Source organism: Chironomus tepperi, unplaced genomic scaffold, assembly GCF_022539635.2.
Source record: "Chironomus tepperi strain 1889 unplaced genomic scaffold, CSIRO-AGI_Ctep_v1 contig_137, whole genome shotgun sequence".
NCBI classification, from domain to species: domain Eukaryota; kingdom Metazoa; phylum Arthropoda; class Insecta; order Diptera; family Chironomidae; genus Chironomus; species Chironomus tepperi.
Genome location: NW_027226259.1, coordinates 2,215,263 through 2,233,575, shown reverse-complemented (window position 1 = coordinate 2,233,575; position 18,313 = coordinate 2,215,263). Strand labels below are relative to the sequence as shown.

Here is an 18,313-nt window from a genome sequence, read left to right as displayed (position 1 = left end):
ATTGAAGCATTTATATAAAATAAATATCAATTATTTTGTTGCCACTGTATGTTGTTTAGATTTTATTTATTAATAAGTTTATAATTTTACAATTTTATTAATATTTTAGCATCAAACACTTATAAAGTGCTGTCATAAATAAATATTAATTTATTTTGTTGTTCTCAAATATAAACTCTTAATGGCAAATTTCATTATTTTTAAGGTGCACACTGAGGATTTTTAATAAGTCTAAAATAATTTTGTTGTTAAAAAATTAGGCACGAATACAACTAACGCTAATGATTAAACATATTGTGAATAAGGTTGAAATTGAAATTTAAAAATATAAAGATATTTTTTTTATACCATAATAAATTGTTACCAATAAGAAAAGCATTATGTTTCTTTAAAAAACAAAAGTATAATAAAGTCAGAAAAAAAGATAAAATTAATCTAATATACGAAATTAACATATATGTAAAAATTATATTATAAAGGAAATATGACAAAATATTTAAATGAATCCACGAGCTTTGAAAAGGTCTCGCAACAAGCTTTTCAGGTATTTAACTTCGCGCTTTGTATCTTTATATGTTGTTGTCAACTTGCGATTTTTGTCCATCAAAATTTTTTCTTCGTCCATTATGACTTCAACTTCTTGTTTCTTCTTTATACGATAACGAGTTGCAGCGTTTTTATTTTGTTCCTTCTTTCGTGATTTTTTTTCTTCAGGATTGCGTCCGTAGCCTCGTGGACGTTTCTTTGAGACGCCACGTAAGCCGCTCGATTTTTTGACGGGCTCATCACCGTATTGTGAATATCCACTGCTTGAATATTCACTTCGCGGTGACCATGCTGAAGATGATGCAGATAAAGAAGCATTATCATCATAATCAAAATTTTGACGTGAATGTGCGCGAACTAATTCGTCTACAACTTCGAGCTCTCGCTGTATGTCAGTTGGAGATGAAATTATACTTTCCGGATCAAAAACAATTTCATGGCAGCTAACTTCATCATTTGAAATCATTGATTGATTGGTGTTTTCGTAAAAGACTGTAATATCATTGCTCGATGTTTCAATGTTTGATCCATTTTGAATAAAGACAAATTGATCTTCTAATGATTGTGTTGGCTGTTGTTGGTAGCTAAAGATTTGGTATTGATCTGGTACTGGAATGTTGTTAGTATTGATTTGTTGAACTTCTTGCAATCTTGAAAGTTGATGGTATGGCGGTGTTTGAGGTGGAGTTAATTGATTTTGAATTTCTACTGCGTCCAAGATGGAATTGAATTCCATTAAGAGTTGGTCGTTTTTGATATTTCCGAGATTTAGGGTTTCCTCTATGATATCATCGGCATTTTCAATCGATGCAACAAAATCGTCAATCGGGAGATCGATTTTGCTTGTTATTGATTGTAAATCTGAATTTTTAAAAACGGGGAAAAATATGGTAAAACATGTCTAAAATACTATATTATCGCTAAACATGTATAATGCAAGACTATAAGTTCAAAAGGGTCATAAAGCTGCGATAATTTTCACAGGGCATAACAGCATACTTGTTAAAGGATTTCAGTTTTAGTAAGCTCTAAGTCACGTTGAATAATAATCAAGTCGTTAATCCATATTAAATGCATTCTACATTCTCATTGAAATTAGAACATTAACTGTGTAAGGCTAGCAATCAAGGAAATTGACATAGTAAACACAATTATTATTTTCATTTTATTGATGAGGGAAATAAAGAATTTCTTTAAAAGCTTTATCAATTCAATAATGAGTAATATAATGTAAATTAAAAAAAAAATTGAAATGTGGGACAGATTAAGTGTGGGTTCAGTGTATACAGACAATAGAACGACGTCCTCATTTAGATATTTGATAAGAATATTTGTACTAATGTTTTATTTTTTTTTTTTTTAAAAAATAATCGGAATTGCGTAAAGTTATCTTCTATTCACAAGCTAGAAATCATATATAGCTTTCACTCAAATACTATTCATCTTGATTACAAAACGCATGCAAATGAGATCTAAAGGTTCATATCGAAAGGCGTTTTTGACAACATATTAAAATTTTTAAGAAACGATTAGCCATCAACATTAATTTATGCCATGATTTGTTGTCAATGGGCATATCTGTTCGTTAACGCCGCATTAAAAAATGGTATGATACTTTGTTACGAATATTTGAAAATTTCTTAGTCTCTATTTCAATTAGATATTATGTGCATAATTATAATTTCATTTAAATGTTTTAAAAATATTTATTTACGATAGAAACCTGTTTCATATTTGTTTGTTTGCGAAGATTAGAAAAATATTCCAGAAAAAAATAAGAGGCATTTAATATGGAAATGTTGAAAAGTGAGAACATAGGATATTCGTATTTGTAACTTTGCATTCAAATCGTGTTTATTTTTCCTTCTCATTTGATTTTATTTTCAAGGACATTTTGGTTTCATTCAACATTCTCCTTACCATTGAATCCATAAACTGCGCGATTACGGTAAAATTGATCTATCGTTAACATTGTTAAGAATTTTCTTTTTGCGATGTGTAATTTTAATGAAGGAAGTAATTAGATTTTCAATTTATTTGGTGTTGATAGATTAGCTTTGTTGTTTTTTTTTTTAATTAATAATTGAGTATTAATATTTTTTTAAAATTCAAAGTACAGATGAGAAATGTTTTTATAATCACAAATATATCAAATCACAGTTTCTTTATTTGATTCTAATCTATATAATTCTTAATGAATTCTTTATCAAGAACTTTTAAAATTAAAAGTCCTTCTTAAAAGTTCTTCCTTCTCATATGCGCCTTTTAACCAGTTTTTGTGAGTTGAAGACGATATCTCGATTCCAGGTAAAGCAATAAGCAAATAATGCAACCATGCTCACGAGTCTCATTGAAACAATTAAAAATTTTCCACTATTCACATCAATATGAATATTATCACACAAAAAAGTTGTGGCAATATGCCGTTTCCACGGCTGAGATTTTATATACTTGAAAAACGAGTTTCGAGAAAATATTAAAATTGTTATTCAAAGAATACTTCTTTTAATTTTTTTTTTTTAAATAATAATTTCCTTTTTTAGCAAGAAAAAGTTCGCCAATTTTATATAATGAATTAATAATTAAACTTTATACGCGATTAAGCATAACAGCTCGATCTTAGCTAGCGAACGTCTCGAAATAAACTGATGAGAAAAGATTTTTTCAACAACTAACTGCCTTGCTCAACAATTTTTGTTTCTCTCTCAAGCTCAAGCTTTCTCAATTCAGCTCTCTATTGAAGTTGCATTTAAAATGCTTGAAATTTTGTGATAAGGAAATGAAAGCTAATCCGAAAAACTGTTACTTTTAGCAGATGTTTTCAAGAAGAAAAAAATACAAATGTAAGCGCTACTAAAGCACTCAGAATTTTCAAAGCTCTGAATCGAAGGTCGTAATATGCGATCGTCCTTAGTTAAAAGAAATATGAAATCTTACATGTGTTACAAGACTGACTAGATAAAGACATGTAGTATTCAATAATTAAAAATGTACATTTCCAAGAATTGAAATCGTTAATGAGCAATTATTGTTAGATTTTTTCAACATTTTGAGTACAAGGAATACAAGTTTTTAAGTTGGTATTTAAAAATTATTGCATACGTTTCAGGTGATAATGCTTACCGTCGAGATATGTTTTCTCGTCGCGTTCCATTTCTGCAAAAAGATCAATGCCAGTGGATTCATCAACGTATTTCATATAAATTTCTAGAAAGACAATTATGCATTATTTGTTTGTGGACAGCAGGTAAAATGCCTTTTTCAACTGACCATTAGCGAAGTTGTCTTCGAATATTAATTCCTCAGTGGGAGAAGTCATAGATGTTTGCTGACCAAACACCATTTGTTCGAATATAAGCGAGGACTCCATCTTTATTGTTGATATTATCTAATTCTGAAAGATGTCCAAAGTTGTTGTTTGATATCCGATCTGTAGATTTTGTGTATGTGTAGTAATTGGAGTCGTTTGAAAAACTTTCTTCGTTTTGTGTAAAAGAAGCCATGGTGGCTGTAAAATTTGTTCTGAAAATGATACAACAAAGGAACATTAATTAAAATCAATGGATTAATTTTAATCTACAGCAACATGAAGTCAACAATTTAAAAAATGTTTAAAAAACATCGAAAAAAAAAAAAAAATATTGCAAAGTTAATGACGTAGAGGTACTGCTGGAAAAGTTACTTTTATTGCGTCTTCAAAATACTCGATATGTCGATTGGTAACAAGAAAAACCTTTCACTCGATACAATGTTCAAAGCAAACAAGAAAAAATATTGGTATAAAGGTATTCATTTGTCAAACGAGGACAGAAATTTTATCTATACTATGTTGCTTGTCAGCATATTTATGCTTTGTCAAATTATTTATTGAAGCCATTTTAAATTTTATAATATTTTGTGCATGCATTTAACGAGTGGAAAGTCTCTTTTTCGCGCTCATACGTCATTTTCAGGATTATTGCGTCATCTTTTTTTGTAACTAATTCCCAGAATTTATTTACAAACATTTTCTAATTTTTTAATATGAATTTCATAATATTGCTTAATTATTAGAATACACGAATTGCAATGCAAGGAATGCTTTTTGACCACAGTTTTATTATTATTAGTGACTAACAAAATTTCCCCGTACATATTTGTTGCTGTATTTATAGAGTGAAAATTTATTTTCAATGTTTTTTGCCATTTATGTTAAAAATTTATACTTACTCCATTCGCATGATTAATATATTGTGTAACTAAGCCCGAGGGCGAACTTTATGAGCAACTAAGCGCACATTTTAACAATTTTACAAAATTTTTCAAATATAATTAACTCTTTTTCTTCGCTTCATCAGGGGGAAAGTAACTTGCCAACCTATTTCATATTCACACCAATTGAAAATTCAGTTATCATTTTCGCATCAATTCACAATGGTTCATTTTTGAAAATTTCCGGCAATACAAATCTTAATCGAAATCATCCACAATCTATGTCAGCTTTCAAGTGAAACATCCCTGAAAGAATATAATGCAAGTTTTTAAAACATGACAAAATGATGTTTAAACGCACTAGACATAAGATATAAACGTGCCTTTATTACTTATTTTTCGCATCTTTTCTTGTTGTTTTGCATCATCAAAGACCGAAGGGAAAAAAATACGATCGTTCTTTTTCCGTGAAATTTTACAACGTGAGTACATGCAAAATTATTTTTTATATTTTTAATGTGTTTTTACCACAATTTAATATAATTAATTAATATGAAATGATTCTTCCAGCATGGCTCCAACAGCAAAAGTTGCTGCTAAGGACAAAAAACTGCCTGCAGTTCCAGAATCAAAATTGAAAGATGGAAAACGTCGTTTAGCTACTCGAGGAAAATTGATTCTTCGCAAACGCATTATTAAATCAAAAGTTTCCTTACGTCGCCGACAGAATCTTGCTCGTGCTGAAAGATATACACGCACATACCTTAAATTGCAAAAGGATGTCATCGAAAAGGCTAGAGAAGCCAAGAAAGCTGGAAATATTTACATCCCTGCTTATCCAAAAGTAGCATTTGTCATCCGTATTCGTGGGTAAGTTCACAATTTTGTGCAATTAAATATGTTAATTACGGAAAACAGATGTATTTTTACCTATAATATATCTGATAATTATCAAAATATCATTTAAATCATATATTTTAATATTGAAAATTATAGGTTATGTTAAATGTTTTTGTATACAATTTTACTTCCAGTATCAACAAAGTGGCCCCAAAAGTCAAGAAAGTCCTCCGATTACTTCGCTTGCGTCAAATTGGCAATGCTGCATTTGTTAAGTTAAACAAAGCTTCACTTAATATGTTGCGTATTGCTCAACCTTACATTACATACGGATACCCAACACTCAAAACAGTCCGTGATTTGATCTACAAAAGAGGATTTGTTAAGGTTTGATGACATGCATTTTTTATTTAACGGAATTAACATTATATTTTATTAATTCTCATTTTTAGCATGCAGGACGTCGCATTCCAATTACTGACAATTTTGTTATTGAACGTAAATTGAAGAAAGGATATAACGTTCAATGCGTTGAAGATATGGTATATCAAATCTACACTTGTGGCCGAGTCTTTAAGCAAGTAAATAACTTCCTCTGGCCATTCAAGCTAAACACACCAACAGGCGGCTGGCGCAAGAAGAACAATCACTTTGTTGAAGGAGGAGACTTTGGTAATCGTGAAGACAAGATTAATGAACTTGTCCAAAAGATGATTTAAAATAATTTTCCATCAGTTTCAATTTTGTTCTAAAGCATAAGATCCACATATTTCACAATGTGTGTTGTGTACCAGAAATACACATAAGATAATGAATAAATACGAAAAACAAGAAGTGAAGAAATTTTAAATTAATCAAATTTAGCTTATTAAGCTTGCTTGTAAGTACAATTGATTTTATTTTTGCTGTTTAAATATTTCAGAAAAATTCTCCTTTACATTTTTTTTTTAAAATAAAAGCTTAATTATTCATTACTTTCATCAAGATTGCTGAGGAGGTTGCTCTTGAATCTCATTTAAAGTTGAACTCTTGAGTTTTTGCTCTAACGCTGCGACTTTTTGTTTATATTGATCCTTCAGTATCTAAAATATATGTATTAATTGCATCACAGTATACTTATCAATTGAATTAAAAAAAAAAGATATATTTACATTAAAAATATCCTTTTGAGCTTTATATTCTGCTTTTAAATCAGCATTTAATTGATCCGCAAGCTCCATTTTCTTGATCATTAAAGCTTTTCTATCTTTTTCAGCCTTAAATTTTACATCCATTGATTCCATTCTCTCGGTCAAGTCACGAACTTCGATTTCTCTTATTGTTAACATATCTTTTGTCAGTGAAACCACGTCCTTCAATGATTCAATCTGAAAATTTACCATTAATAATGAATTAAATTTAATAACCTCGGTTAATATTTACTTGTATATGTTGAGCTTCACTTCTAAGTTCCAATGATTTTATAGTTTTCTGTCGTTCAAAAAGAAGATCTTGTGCATTTTTAAGTACTACAAAAAAATAAAAGAATTATCTAAATCTGTTTTATTTCAATGAACAAAAATGCCATACCTTTATCATACTTTTCCTTGAAAGCTTCAATGTTCTTTGATGTTCCACTTGCTGCTTCCTTTAATTCATCCAATTCCATTTTTTCAAGCCTCTTTTGAATAACATCCTTCTCGTTTTGCAATTTTTGAAGATCATGCTCGAAAGTTTTAGCTTTTTCTTCGCTATAATTGATCAATCTTTCATTCAATTTCCTCAAATTTGCAATTTGATTCTTATAATCTTCCTCCTTTTTTTCCCAATCTTCAATTGATATGGAAATAGGATTATTTAAATTATTTTGTTCTGCCATTTTTTGATGCTGACTAGACTTGTTCGAATAAATATGAAAAGTTCTATTAATAGATATTTTCATGTTAGTTGAGAGAGAAAAGCGTATCTATGAAGATTCTCAAGAAAATAAAATAGTGCATTTGCTCACATGTTTAGACTTCTCACATTTAAATTGTTTTACTTTATAAACATTAAATTTGCAGCATGCCTCATCTTAATTGATAAGAAATTTTGTTTTAATGAAACGCAGCTATGAATAATTGAGATGTTTTAAAAATATAAAATTTCCCCACATTCCGTTCACAAAAGTGGGATATTCAATATTGAGAAAACAAAAATAAAATAACTTATAAATACTGATTGATGATTGAAAAATTTATATAAAAAGCCTTGTTTCTACTATTTAAATTATCAGTTAATAACTTATAATTCAATACTGTGAACATAGGATTTTCGATTAACATGGATAGACAACAATTTTTGACAATCGCATTTGCTTGGCTTAGCATTTTGATTGCATCAGTAATATCTGAAACACCATTGGATGAGCAAGGACCTGTTTGTAATGATTGTAAAGTTGGCTAAATATTGTAGTATGGATCTGGAAACAGAATATAAATTAGAAAATCAACTCAAAAAATGTCTATAATAAAAATTTATTAAACTATGAGACTATAACTGTAAGAACTGTTGTATCGTCATTTTTGCCATTATAAATTTTATAGTTTAGTATTTTCAGAGAATTTACTTCATCACTGAAAGGAGTTGAAACTTGATTTAAAATTTCACCAATACGTTTTGCATTAATTGTCAATTGTTTTGCTATTCTTCTTGCGGCTTCTGAATATCCTTTTTGAATTTTTGGGTTAAGATATTTAACTTCATTTCTCACATAGTATAAAATAGCATCATCATAAAGATTATCAAAAAGACCATCACTTCCTACAATTATTACGTCGTTTACTCTTAATTTGAAAGGTCGAATAAAACCATCAAATGGTGAATTTGAATGTTCATTCATAAAAGCAAGTTGATAAGGAAAATTAAAACCATGAAGTAAATCCTTGCTACGATAAATGATTCTATTATTTCTTATAATCATGAAACCAGAATCACCAAGCACATAAGAATTCATAAAAAGTGTTTTAATATTTAACGATAGAGTCACTAGTGTACAGCTCCCAAATCTTATGAATTTTTTGGTTTTTTGTACATTTTCATATGCTTTGCTGATGATATAAAGCAAAAATGATATCTTTCTCTTATCATGTTCTGCAATTGTTGTATTTTTCAGTAATTTGAATTGTACATTGATGCTTTTTAGCAATTCTCTAGTGAAAATTTTCGGATTTACTCCATATTGACTCCAACTTCCTACGCCATCAGCAAGTGCTAATAAATTAATATCTCCTTTCTGACTTACTATAAAATCATCTTCTCCACATTTATTTCCATTAACCCTTAAAGGGATATCATTATCGTCAGATGCATTAAAATTTGTTGCCGAAAAGGTTTTTGAAAAACATGCTGCTCCTATATGTAAAGTGTTGGATGAACTAGATTGAGTAACTTTAAAAAAAAATAAGAAAATTAATTTATAAGCACTAATTAAATAATCTTAATAAAATATTAACTCAAAGGAACAATAAGATACATAGATAATTAGTTATTAAGAAAACTAGTGCTAAATTTAAATTTGACATTCTCAAAAAATATAAATTTCAACAAAGAATTTATAAAACTTCGGAAATTTCTTTCCCTGACACCTTATTCATTTATTAATTAAACAGTATGAGATATTTTTTCAATACATCTGTCACGTTTCGTTATTAAGCAGCATAAGAGATCTGTCTCTATCTCTTGCGAGAGTCAATTTAATTGAGAGAAGACACAGAGATTAAAAGTATTTTATTCATAGATGCATGCATTTGTGATCAGTGCGTTGAGGAAAGAGAATGAAAGTCTTGAAAATTAAAATTATTTTAATATTTTTAAACGCGTTTTTTATTAAGTTCTCTAAAGAATTCAGCTATGAGCTTGATAGTAGACATTTGTTTAAGCTTGATAATGGATGTAAAAATATAGATATTCGATTCGACGCCCGGTATTTCGGAAGGCTTAATAATTGCAAAACAATTCATGGATTCTTAAGGATTTCTGATTTGGATATACCTGAGAATAATACTTTTAGTTTTGATTTAGTTGAAATTACTGGATATATTTTAATTGAAAATATAAGTGGATTAAAAACTTTAGGAAAATTATTTTCAAAACTCTCAGTTTTGAGAGGAGAAGTTCTTCATCGTGGGTTCGCTCTACTGATAACAAATAATAAAGACCTTGAAAATATCGGCATCGGTTTCATGACATATATTGGGAAAGGGAATGTACTTATTCAAAATAATCCTAAATTATGTTACGTAGAAAGTATCGATTGGAAACAATTTGGAAAAGGATTGAATACCACTATAGAGGTAAATTTTGATGTAAACTTTTGGTGAAGAAACTGATGGCATTACATATAAATAGTGTTTTAGAATAACAATCAAAATTGTGGTGAATCATGTTCAAAATGTTGGGCTGATGGAGTTGCACAGAAAATTTGTGAAGATTGTGAGTCCTGCTTAATCAGTGATCAAAGTATATGCTGTGATGCTCAGTGCATTGGAGGTTGCAAGAATTCTACCCAAGACTGCTTATCATGTAAGCATTATAAAAATACAGTTGGAAACTTTACAACAGTTTGTTCTGAATATGAACCACTTGCTTTCAAAGTAAGTATTAAATATAAGATTTGAATCGAAATATTTTGTTTAATAATTTTATTACTAATACACTAAAGTTAGAAAATTATTTCCTAATTGACGGATTAACATGTGATGTTATGGAAAGAATTCAATTAGATGGTGAATGTTTGAGAAAAGATGAATGTCCAACTTATGAAAATCATTTTCTTATCGATGATCAGTGCACTTATTGTCAAAACTGTTCAGAAAGCTGTGTAGTCAACATAACCAACATTTATGATTTGAAGAATATTACAACGTGCAATGTGGCAAGAGCATTTCTAATAGAAAATTTTGACGATAGTTTAATTGAGGATATTCAAGAAATATTGGTTAAAAAGTTTCAAACTATTACTGAAATTTACGATTGTTTAATTATTAGAAATTCAACAGGAATCAAGAATTTAAATTTTTTAAAAATGCTGAGAAAAATTCCTGGACACATCGAAGACTCAAATTGCACTATCGATCGAATAACATATTCCGTTATTATTAAAGACAATGGTAATTTACAAGAAGGGTTTCAAAACAATTTCGAAGTCCTTACAAGCAATGGAGTATATATAGAAAATAATACGAATCTTTGTCAAAATGAAGTAAAAGCATTGGCAAATACATTTAAATCGATCACTTCTAGATCTTTTAACAAATTACAAACAAAAGACTGCAATCACCCAAAAATTAACGTTTACAGATATTCTACTAATGATTCCGTTTTGTTGCTAACAGATTTAATAAGTTCTAAGGAAAATATAAAGCTCAGTCTTTGGAAAGATGGCACTATTAAGGAAGTTACGGAGTAAGAATTTTTTTTTTTAAAAAGTTAAAACTGGTTAAAATTAAAATTTCAAATATTATCTTTACAGGTTAAATGGAAGTCATTACGAAATCGATAGTCTTAAGCCCAACACAACTTATCCCTTTAAAATAGACGTACTTGATGCATATGATCAAATTATTTACAGCACAAATTATAATTTCTTTGAAACATCAATTTCAAATGAAATAATAACCCATGTGGAGTCCATAAGTGCTTTAGATAGCATCACTATTTCTTGGGAATCTGCAGCATCATTCTCAAGCTTTCATGCTCTGAATAAATTTGGAAACTTTTTCTATATAACATATCAAAGCTTAAACCTAAAAATTTGTAATTATTCAATGCTTGAAAATGAAAATCAGATGAACAATGTACCAAAATTTGGAAAGTACTTCTTAAACGAACCATTTAATGGAAATATTACATTAACTCATAAAATTGTTGATGGCACTAAAAACTTTTGCCGGATAACAAATTTAGAGAACTCAACATGCTATCGATTTGACATTTATCCATGCAGAAAGACAAACATTTTAATGTGCAGCACATCAGTTCTTCTTTTAAAAGAAACTTTGGTACCACTAGAAGATCAAACTAGTTCTTCTTTAAAAATTATTGGCTTTTCGATATTTGGAATTTTAATAATTAATATATTACTTTATTTGCTTTATAAATTTGGATTACGTACAAAACATAGTTCCGAAACGCACATAGAGCTTCAAAATCGAGGAGGCGTAATTGATGTTGATCAATGGGAGCTTGAAAGAGAAAATATTGTTCAAATAAAGGTTTTAGGTAATTGATCTAAAGCACGTGATCTATTGTCACAATTTTAATTTCTATTGACATTTAATAATTTATTAGGAAGTGGAGAATTTGGAATTGTGTACAAAGGATACATAAAACCATGCGAAGAGAAATTTTATGCAATTAAGACTTTAGCACCGTTTAAAGAAGCTTTTGAAGAGAATTTTGTTAAAGAGGCAAAAATCATGAGAAGATTTAATGCACCGCATGTAGTAAAATTGATTGGGTACTGCACAAAAGAAAGACCTTTGTTAGTAATTATGGAATATATGATGCATGGTGATTTGAAAAAGTTTTTACAACGAAATCGCCCTATTGATATTCATGAGCAAATTAATCCTACTATTCAAAAAGGGAATTATTCAACAGCTACTAAAACGATGTTACATCCAATAAGATCTGTTCATCAAATGGCAGTTGAAATAGCAGATGGAATGTTCTATCTTGAAGATATTAAGTTTATTCATTGTGACTTGGCATGTCGCAATTTGATGGTCCATGAAAACTACACCATTAAGATAGGAGGTACTACGATAGGGGTCACTTTGAGATAAATAATTAATTAAAAAATTTCAAATTCACTTTCAAGATTTTGGAATGGCAAGAGAACTGTATCACACAGATTACTATAAACCAGGGAGTCGAAACAAAAAAATACCTCTAAGATGGATGGCGCCTGAAGCTTTGGGAACAGAAGAGATGCTTCCACGATATACAAGTAAATCTGATGTTTTTAGTTTTGGCATCGTCCTTTATGAACTGTCTACTTTTTGTGATACACCATATGCAGTAATTATAATTGATAAACCTTTTTAAATTTCTTATTTTTCTCAAATTTTCTATTTGCGTGAATGCATTGTTTTTGGTATTTCAGGCTTGCAATATTGCCCCTTATACTCGCTAGCCAAAACTCTGTGCTTGAGATACAAACGAAATTTTTTTACAAAAAACAGAGTGAGTTAAATAAAAGCGTGTAAAAAGGAGGGGATGAGGGGGTTAACCCTATCTCTTTTCCGAGCAACTTAATATAAATTTCAATCAACGCATGGCGTGAATATTCCTATGAAGCGTAACCCATTATAATGCTAGTTTTTGTTAATGAAAATTACTCACTTTTAGGGATGCCTTGATGAAGAAGTCATAGATATTATAAAAATGGGAAGAATATTAGACAAGCCAATAGGTTGTGATGATAAAATTTATGAACTTATGAAGCAATGCTGGCAATATAATCCAAATGAAAGGATTGATTTTAGAGGAGTAATTAGATATCTTCTTGAAAATTTTGACATTCCAAACTTCAGTGCTACATCATATTATCACAAACATGAGTTGACTGTTGAATAAGTATGTATGAATTTCACTTTGGTCTTATTCCCCTTTTTCTACAGCAATCGCAACAACATCCACAACACCAAACTGGTAATATTAGAGCCATTATAAAAACGAACAATAAAAATGAACAAACTGTCAAAAAATTTGCATTAGAAAATATTATTACACTTGAAAAAAAAAATATTAATTACGTGTTGCGATGTTGGCAGGATTTTTCACTTCTTCATTAAAATTTATTATAAAGTCGGGTGTCATCTATGACTATTCGTTAAGCACTAAAGCATTCACGAATAAATCAAGTTGTATAGATAAACATTATATTTTGTTCTTCATAAAATATTCAAATGAGGGAAAGCGTGTAAATGAAGGATATTGTGAATGCATAAGGATTTAATTGGTTCAAGTGTGTTACTGCTTATGGAAATCATTTCCATTGGTATTGATTTTCACAGATGTTTGTTTATTTATGAATGGTCAATAGTTAACAAAACATTGACATGTTAATACGCAATTAATTAAACTATGCAAACAGTATTATCCGAATATTTACCTAAAGATTAACCCCATTTAATTCTCATGACTGTATTAAATGATTGATGACATCTGTAAGTTTTGATTATAATAAAATTATTATCTTTATTACAAACTAACACAAAGTTATTATATAGAAAACTGATCTGCACATAAAAAGCCTTTATACAATTTTATCGAATCTCCTTTTATAAAAAGAAATGATCGTCAAATTAGTTACAGAGAACCAGATTAAAATGGAAATTATTGAATTAAGTATTTAAAAAAAATATATATAATATAGAACAGGACACTTAAATTAAAAAAAACGGATTAATTTCGTCGCTTAATTGAAATTTTTCCGCTACTTAATTGATGGAGATAAATACGAAATTTGCTGCCATCATGAGCACGTTTAACCATAATAACGTCATTTCCCACAATTGCTGAAATATTTGCAGCAAATCGTGAAACATCCGTACCTTCAATATAAACTGCTTGTCCTCGATGATACCATCTACGCTCATACAGCAATTTTCCATCTTCAATTCTTGTTTCGACGGCATGCCCATCATTATTGTATCCCACCATTATGTTGTTGCTATTACCGATACTATTATTCATTAGTGACGAATTTTGAGAATAGTTTCTCATGCTGTTGTTGTTGTTATTATTATTACTATTATTATTATTATTAATAATAGATTTCCCTCTTGATATCAATTTGAGATCATATTCAATTTCTTTATCATCAAGTTGGAAAACAAGACTAGAAGCTGGACCATTTCCCATCTTCCGTCTCTTTTCTGTAACAGGCACTGGATCATTTGGCCTCCTTCGAAGTTTACGAGTGATTGTTTGCCTCATCTCTCCTGATTCAATAATTTCCATACTTGTTCGTTCACTTTCAATCATTTTTTTCTTATCCTCAAAATCCGCTAAAAGATTCTCTTTGAGATCCGCTTTTTTCTCCTCATATTCTTTTACAGCTGCATTCTTTTCAAGTATGTAGTCCTTTTCAACACATTCAATTAAATAGTCACGATAATAGCTATTTAGTCTTAACCGATCATGATATTGACGTTCTAGTTGTTTTAATCTACGAATTAATTCTGGATGTGATCCTGCATGTACTTCCTCTAATTGCTTTTTAAGATTTGCCAATTTATCTTGATATATTCTACAAAACAAATAATTTCTAAGCATTATAGTATGTCTGTAACAATCGTATCATTATAACTTACTGTTCTTTAATCTCAACTGGTTCTTCTTGAATTTTGTGTGGTGGTTCCTCTGTCTCGGATGCATCTTCAGTATCTGCGAATAAAAAATTTGTTGATGCAAACTTGAATTAAACATTACTGTGAATAATGGTAAATTAAAGGAATTTAATAAAAAGAGTCACCACAAAGAGATACAGAATGAAAAAGGTCATGCGTCAAATAAAAAATAGAGTCTCTACCTGTTCTAGAATTAGAACCTAAATAATAATAAAAAATCACAAATTAGAAAACCGAAGATAAAGTAGAAAAAATGAATAATTTGTAGAAAAGTTAATAAATCGCAATTTTTTTTTAAATAATACCTTCTGTCTCAGAATCATTGTTTTCGAAATCTTCTTCCTTAATATTTCTTGCTATGGCCTCCTCAAAGTCCTCATTGTAGTTAAGATCATCGTGGCGATTTATATGTGTCAAATATGACATAACTTAAAGAATAATTACACTGTAATTAATTAAAATTCAATTTTTTTTAACTGGCTTGGTAATCTTACTAAACACTAACACACACAAATTTAAAATCTAGTAAAATGATCACAACTACATTGGATCAGATTATTTAGGCGCATTTTCTACGTACAAAAAACAGACAGAGGACAGTCAGACAGACAACAAAAATATTTTCTTCTCTAATAAAAATACTTTTTAAATTCATTAAAGACGCCTTCACATTGCATTGTTTTGATTAAGTAGTTTGCCCCTTTTGTGACATCACTCACGTTATTTTTGATTTCTTAAAAGAAAATTAAGGAAAGTTAAAGAAAATTCACTGAAATATTATGAGTGAGAGTCGTGAACAAATCCAGGAACAGATTAAAGTCCAAGGAGATTTAGTCCGAAAACTAAAAACCAACAAAGAATCAAAGGAAAAGGTATGAGTCAAAATCCACATTTAAAGATTTAAAAAAACGTGAAAATAAAGAATCAATTAAAATTTTATAGAGCATTTTAGAGCATCTAACAGTTCCATATAGCCTAAAATATAAATTGTTTGAGTTATTAGCTGAAAAAAATCATATAAAACACTATCGACGTGGCTGATATTTTAAAGCTGAGAATGTATGTGAAAGCATAGAAATTCGAAAGTGCTCTACAAAATAGCTTGTATAATTGTATCTGATTTATGTAGCAATTTATTTTTTCTTTCAAAATTACCTCACAATGATTAATTAGATCCAGAAAGCATAATAATTGAAATAAGGATGTTGAAACAGTTGTATCCTTTAGTATTAAGAAGTAGACGTCAAACTCTTCTCGTTTGTCGACAATGTTCATATGGGATTCTCCAGGAACAAAATAGTGATATTAGAAAAAATATTTTGCAGGTCAGATACTAGTATGATTATGAAATAGATTTAATGTTTTAATCTACTTTCTTTTATTATTTACAGATCGATGAAGAAGTAGCAAAGTTGTTAAAGCTTAAAGCTAAATTAAATGAAAATGAACCGGCAGCACCACAGAAATTCACTCTCAAAACACCAAAAGGTACTAGAGATTATAATCCTGATCAAATGTCACTACGTTTGTCAGTTCTTAATAAGATAATTGAGGTTTTCAAGAAGCATGGTGCCGATACCATTGATACTCCAGTTTTTGAATTAAAAGAAGTCTTGACTGGAAAATATGGTGAAGATTCTAAATTAATTTATGATCTTAAAGATCAAGGCGGTGAAATTCTTTCAATGCGTTATGACTTGACAGTCCCACTCGCTCGTTATATCGCTATGAATAAAGTCTCCAGCATTAAACGATATCATATTGCAAAGGTTTATAGACGTGATAATCCTGCAATGACAAAAGGAAGATATCGTGAATTCTATCAATGCGATTTTGATATTGCTGGATCTTACGATCCTATGATACCCGATGCTGAATGTGTCAAAGTAGTATCAGAAATTTTATCTTCATTAAATATCGGTGAATTTGCTATTAAATTAAATCATCGTAAATTACTTGATGGTATGTTTGAAGCATGTGATGTTCCTCAAGATAAATTTAGAACAATCTGTTCTGCCGTTGATAAATTAGATAAAATGTCTTGGGAGGATGTAAAAAAAGAAATGATTGTTGATAAAGGCCTTGACGAAACGTCTGCAAATAAAATTGGAGAGTATGTTCGTTTAAGTGGTGGAGAAGATTTGGTTGAAAAATTGTTAAAGGATGAAAAGCTCAAAAAAGTTAAATCAGCTGTTCAAGGTCTTGAAGAAATGAAATTGCTTTTAAAATATTGCAGCATTTTCGGAATCAAGAACCAAGTTAGATTTGATTTGAGTTTAGCTAGAGGACTGGATTATTATACGGGAGTGATTTATGAAGCCGTTTTATTAGGTGATGAAAAAGATAGGAAGAAAGGAGAGGAAACTATTGGATCTGTTGCAGGTGGCGGAAGATATGATAATCTTGTCGGCATGTTTGATGCAAAAGGTAAACAAGTTCCTTGTGTTGGAGTTTCGATTGGTGTTGAAAGAGTTTTTGCTATTTTGGAATCTAAAAATGCTGCTAGTAAGACTAAATTACGCACAAGTGAGATTCAAGTTTTTGTTGCTTCGGCTCATAAAGGTTTGCAAGAGAAGCGACTTGAGCTTCTCTCAAAATTATGGGATGGGGGAATTAAAGCCGAACATTCTTATAAATCAAATCCCAAGTTACTTGCACAACTCCAATATTGCGAAGAACAACAAATTCCGTTTGCTTTGGTTCTTGGAGATAGCGAACTTGAACGAGGCGTTGTAAAATTCCGAGATGTTTTGACAAGAAAAGAAGAAGAACTTCCAATCAACAATTTGTTAGAGGCCATTAAATGGCACTTAAGTAATAAAGGTTACTAATTTATAATATCACATCCACATCTATTCTCTTGATACTAAAATAAAGCAATTACAGCAAATCTCTTGTCTCTTTATTTTTTATATTTTAAAAATTTTCAGTTTAACTTCTTAAGTTCTATAACGGTTAAAATAAGATGAAAACTAATTTAATAATAATTTATGCATCAGTGAGTTTTCAGCAAGCCCATTGAACTTGTCCAAAAAACACGCGGACATTTACATGCAATTTGAAATGTGTCGATCTCAAGGCTGGAAATTAAACAATTAACAATTGTCACTTAATTCATCGAATAGTTTTTCAATTAACAATTTTATTTGAATGTTGACAACTTTTAATTTTCCAAGAAGATGGCCTGAACAAATTATTAAAATGATGTCTTGGTGTTTCTTTGGACTATATTTACAGTAATACATTATTCGAAAAAATGGTTATTTTTTGTGATTGGAAATTTCTAACTAATAAAAAAGAACAATCTGGAAATCAATTAAATTTGCAAGTCAGGAGTATTAATACAATAAATTCTGAAC

The 18,313-nt window shown here is 29.7% G+C and overlaps 7 protein-coding genes across 13 annotated transcripts; 3 read left to right on the top strand and 4 right to left on the bottom strand.

The window, feature by feature from the left end:
* Nucleotides 1–30: 30 nt before the first annotated feature.
* On the bottom strand, nucleotides 31–4,914 carry crc (bZIP transcription factor crc). Its single transcript, XM_070636710.1, has 4 exons — nucleotides 4,756–4,914; nucleotides 3,817–4,068; nucleotides 3,670–3,753; nucleotides 31–1,407 (listed from the first exon to the last, which is right to left on the bottom strand). Exons 2-4 carry the CDS (start codon nucleotides 3,914–3,916, stop codon nucleotides 497–499), a joined length of 1,095 nt encoding a protein of 364 aa, XP_070492811.1. The 5' UTR covers nucleotides 3,917–4,068; nucleotides 4,756–4,914; the 3' UTR covers nucleotides 31–496.
* A 371-nt stretch (nucleotides 4,915–5,285) lies between these two features.
* On the top strand, nucleotides 5,286–6,411 carry RpL7 (ribosomal protein L7). Its single transcript, XM_070636728.1, has 3 exons — nucleotides 5,286–5,607; nucleotides 5,772–5,964; nucleotides 6,030–6,411. Exons 1-3 carry the CDS (start codon nucleotides 5,309–5,311, stop codon nucleotides 6,294–6,296), a joined length of 759 nt encoding a protein of 252 aa, XP_070492829.1. The 5' UTR covers nucleotides 5,286–5,308; the 3' UTR covers nucleotides 6,297–6,411.
* A 37-nt stretch (nucleotides 6,412–6,448) lies between these two features.
* Nucleotides 6,449–7,508, bottom strand: LOC139087810 (uncharacterized protein PF3D7_1120000-like). Its single transcript, XM_070636729.1, has 4 exons — nucleotides 7,147–7,508; nucleotides 7,000–7,085; nucleotides 6,729–6,944; nucleotides 6,449–6,659 (listed from the first exon to the last, which is right to left on the bottom strand). The coding sequence occupies exons 1-4, from the start codon at nucleotides 7,496–7,498 to the stop codon at nucleotides 6,558–6,560; spliced, it is 756 nt and encodes a 251-aa protein (XP_070492830.1). The 5' UTR covers nucleotides 7,499–7,508; the 3' UTR covers nucleotides 6,449–6,557.
* Nucleotides 7,509–7,580: 72 nt separating this feature from the next.
* On the bottom strand, nucleotides 7,581–10,981 carry LOC139087803 (uncharacterized). Of its 2 annotated transcripts, none has more exons than XM_070636718.1 (2): nucleotides 9,051–10,981; nucleotides 7,581–8,985 (listed from the first exon to the last, which is right to left on the bottom strand). In XM_070636718.1, exons 1-2 carry the CDS (start codon nucleotides 9,070–9,072, stop codon nucleotides 8,081–8,083), a joined length of 927 nt encoding a protein of 308 aa, XP_070492819.1. In that variant the 5' UTR covers nucleotides 9,073–10,981; the 3' UTR covers nucleotides 7,581–8,080. The 2 variants fall into 2 exon arrangements, with proteins under 2 accessions (XP_070492819.1, XP_070492818.1); XM_070636717.1 differs by having other exon boundaries at nucleotides 9,071–10,981.
* Nucleotides 9,346–13,814, top strand: LOC139087780 (putative molluscan insulin-related peptide(s) receptor). 3 transcript variants are annotated; one of them, XM_070636686.1, is made up of 7 exons: nucleotides 9,346–9,890; nucleotides 9,954–10,190; nucleotides 10,259–11,001; nucleotides 11,069–11,817; nucleotides 11,887–12,354; nucleotides 12,419–12,618; nucleotides 12,949–13,814. In XM_070636686.1, exons 1-7 carry the CDS (start codon nucleotides 9,372–9,374, stop codon nucleotides 13,174–13,176), a joined length of 3,144 nt encoding a protein of 1,047 aa, XP_070492787.1. In that variant the 5' UTR covers nucleotides 9,346–9,371; the 3' UTR covers nucleotides 13,177–13,814. The 3 variants fall into 3 exon arrangements, with proteins under 3 accessions (XP_070492787.1, XP_070492788.1, XP_070492789.1); XM_070636687.1 differs by having other exon boundaries at nucleotides 9,946–11,001; XM_070636688.1 differs by lacking the exon at nucleotides 9,346–9,890 and having other exon boundaries at nucleotides 10,117–10,190; nucleotides 10,263–11,001.
* LOC139087800 (sin3 histone deacetylase corepressor complex component SDS3) lies at nucleotides 11,652–15,480 on the bottom strand. 3 transcript variants are annotated; one of them, XM_070636712.1, is made up of 6 exons: nucleotides 15,260–15,480; nucleotides 15,137–15,154; nucleotides 14,919–14,991; nucleotides 13,356–14,854; nucleotides 12,943–13,296; nucleotides 11,652–11,780 (listed from the first exon to the last, which is right to left on the bottom strand). In XM_070636712.1, exons 1-4 carry the CDS (start codon nucleotides 15,378–15,380, stop codon nucleotides 14,008–14,010), a joined length of 1,059 nt encoding a protein of 352 aa, XP_070492813.1. In that variant the 5' UTR covers nucleotides 15,381–15,480; the 3' UTR covers nucleotides 11,652–11,780; nucleotides 12,943–13,296; nucleotides 13,356–14,007. The 3 variants fall into 3 exon arrangements, with proteins under 3 accessions (XP_070492813.1, XP_070492812.1, XP_070492815.1); XM_070636711.1 differs by having other exon boundaries at nucleotides 11,652–13,296; XM_070636714.1 differs by lacking the exons at nucleotides 11,652–11,780; nucleotides 12,943–13,296; nucleotides 15,137–15,154 and having other exon boundaries at nucleotides 13,828–14,854.
* Nucleotides 15,481–15,639: 159 nt separating this feature from the next.
* Nucleotides 15,640–17,844, top strand: HisRS (histidine--tRNA ligase). 2 transcript variants are annotated; one of them, XM_070636699.1, is made up of 3 exons: nucleotides 15,686–15,826; nucleotides 16,128–16,279; nucleotides 16,346–17,844. In XM_070636699.1, the coding sequence occupies exons 2-3, from the start codon at nucleotides 16,157–16,159 to the stop codon at nucleotides 17,783–17,785; spliced, it is 1,563 nt and encodes a 520-aa protein (XP_070492800.1). In that variant the 5' UTR covers nucleotides 15,686–15,826; nucleotides 16,128–16,156; the 3' UTR covers nucleotides 17,786–17,844. The 2 variants fall into 2 exon arrangements, with proteins under 2 accessions (XP_070492801.1, XP_070492800.1); XM_070636700.1 differs by lacking the exon at nucleotides 16,128–16,279 and having other exon boundaries at nucleotides 15,640–15,826.
* The last annotated feature ends 469 nt before the right edge of the window (nucleotides 17,845–18,313 follow it).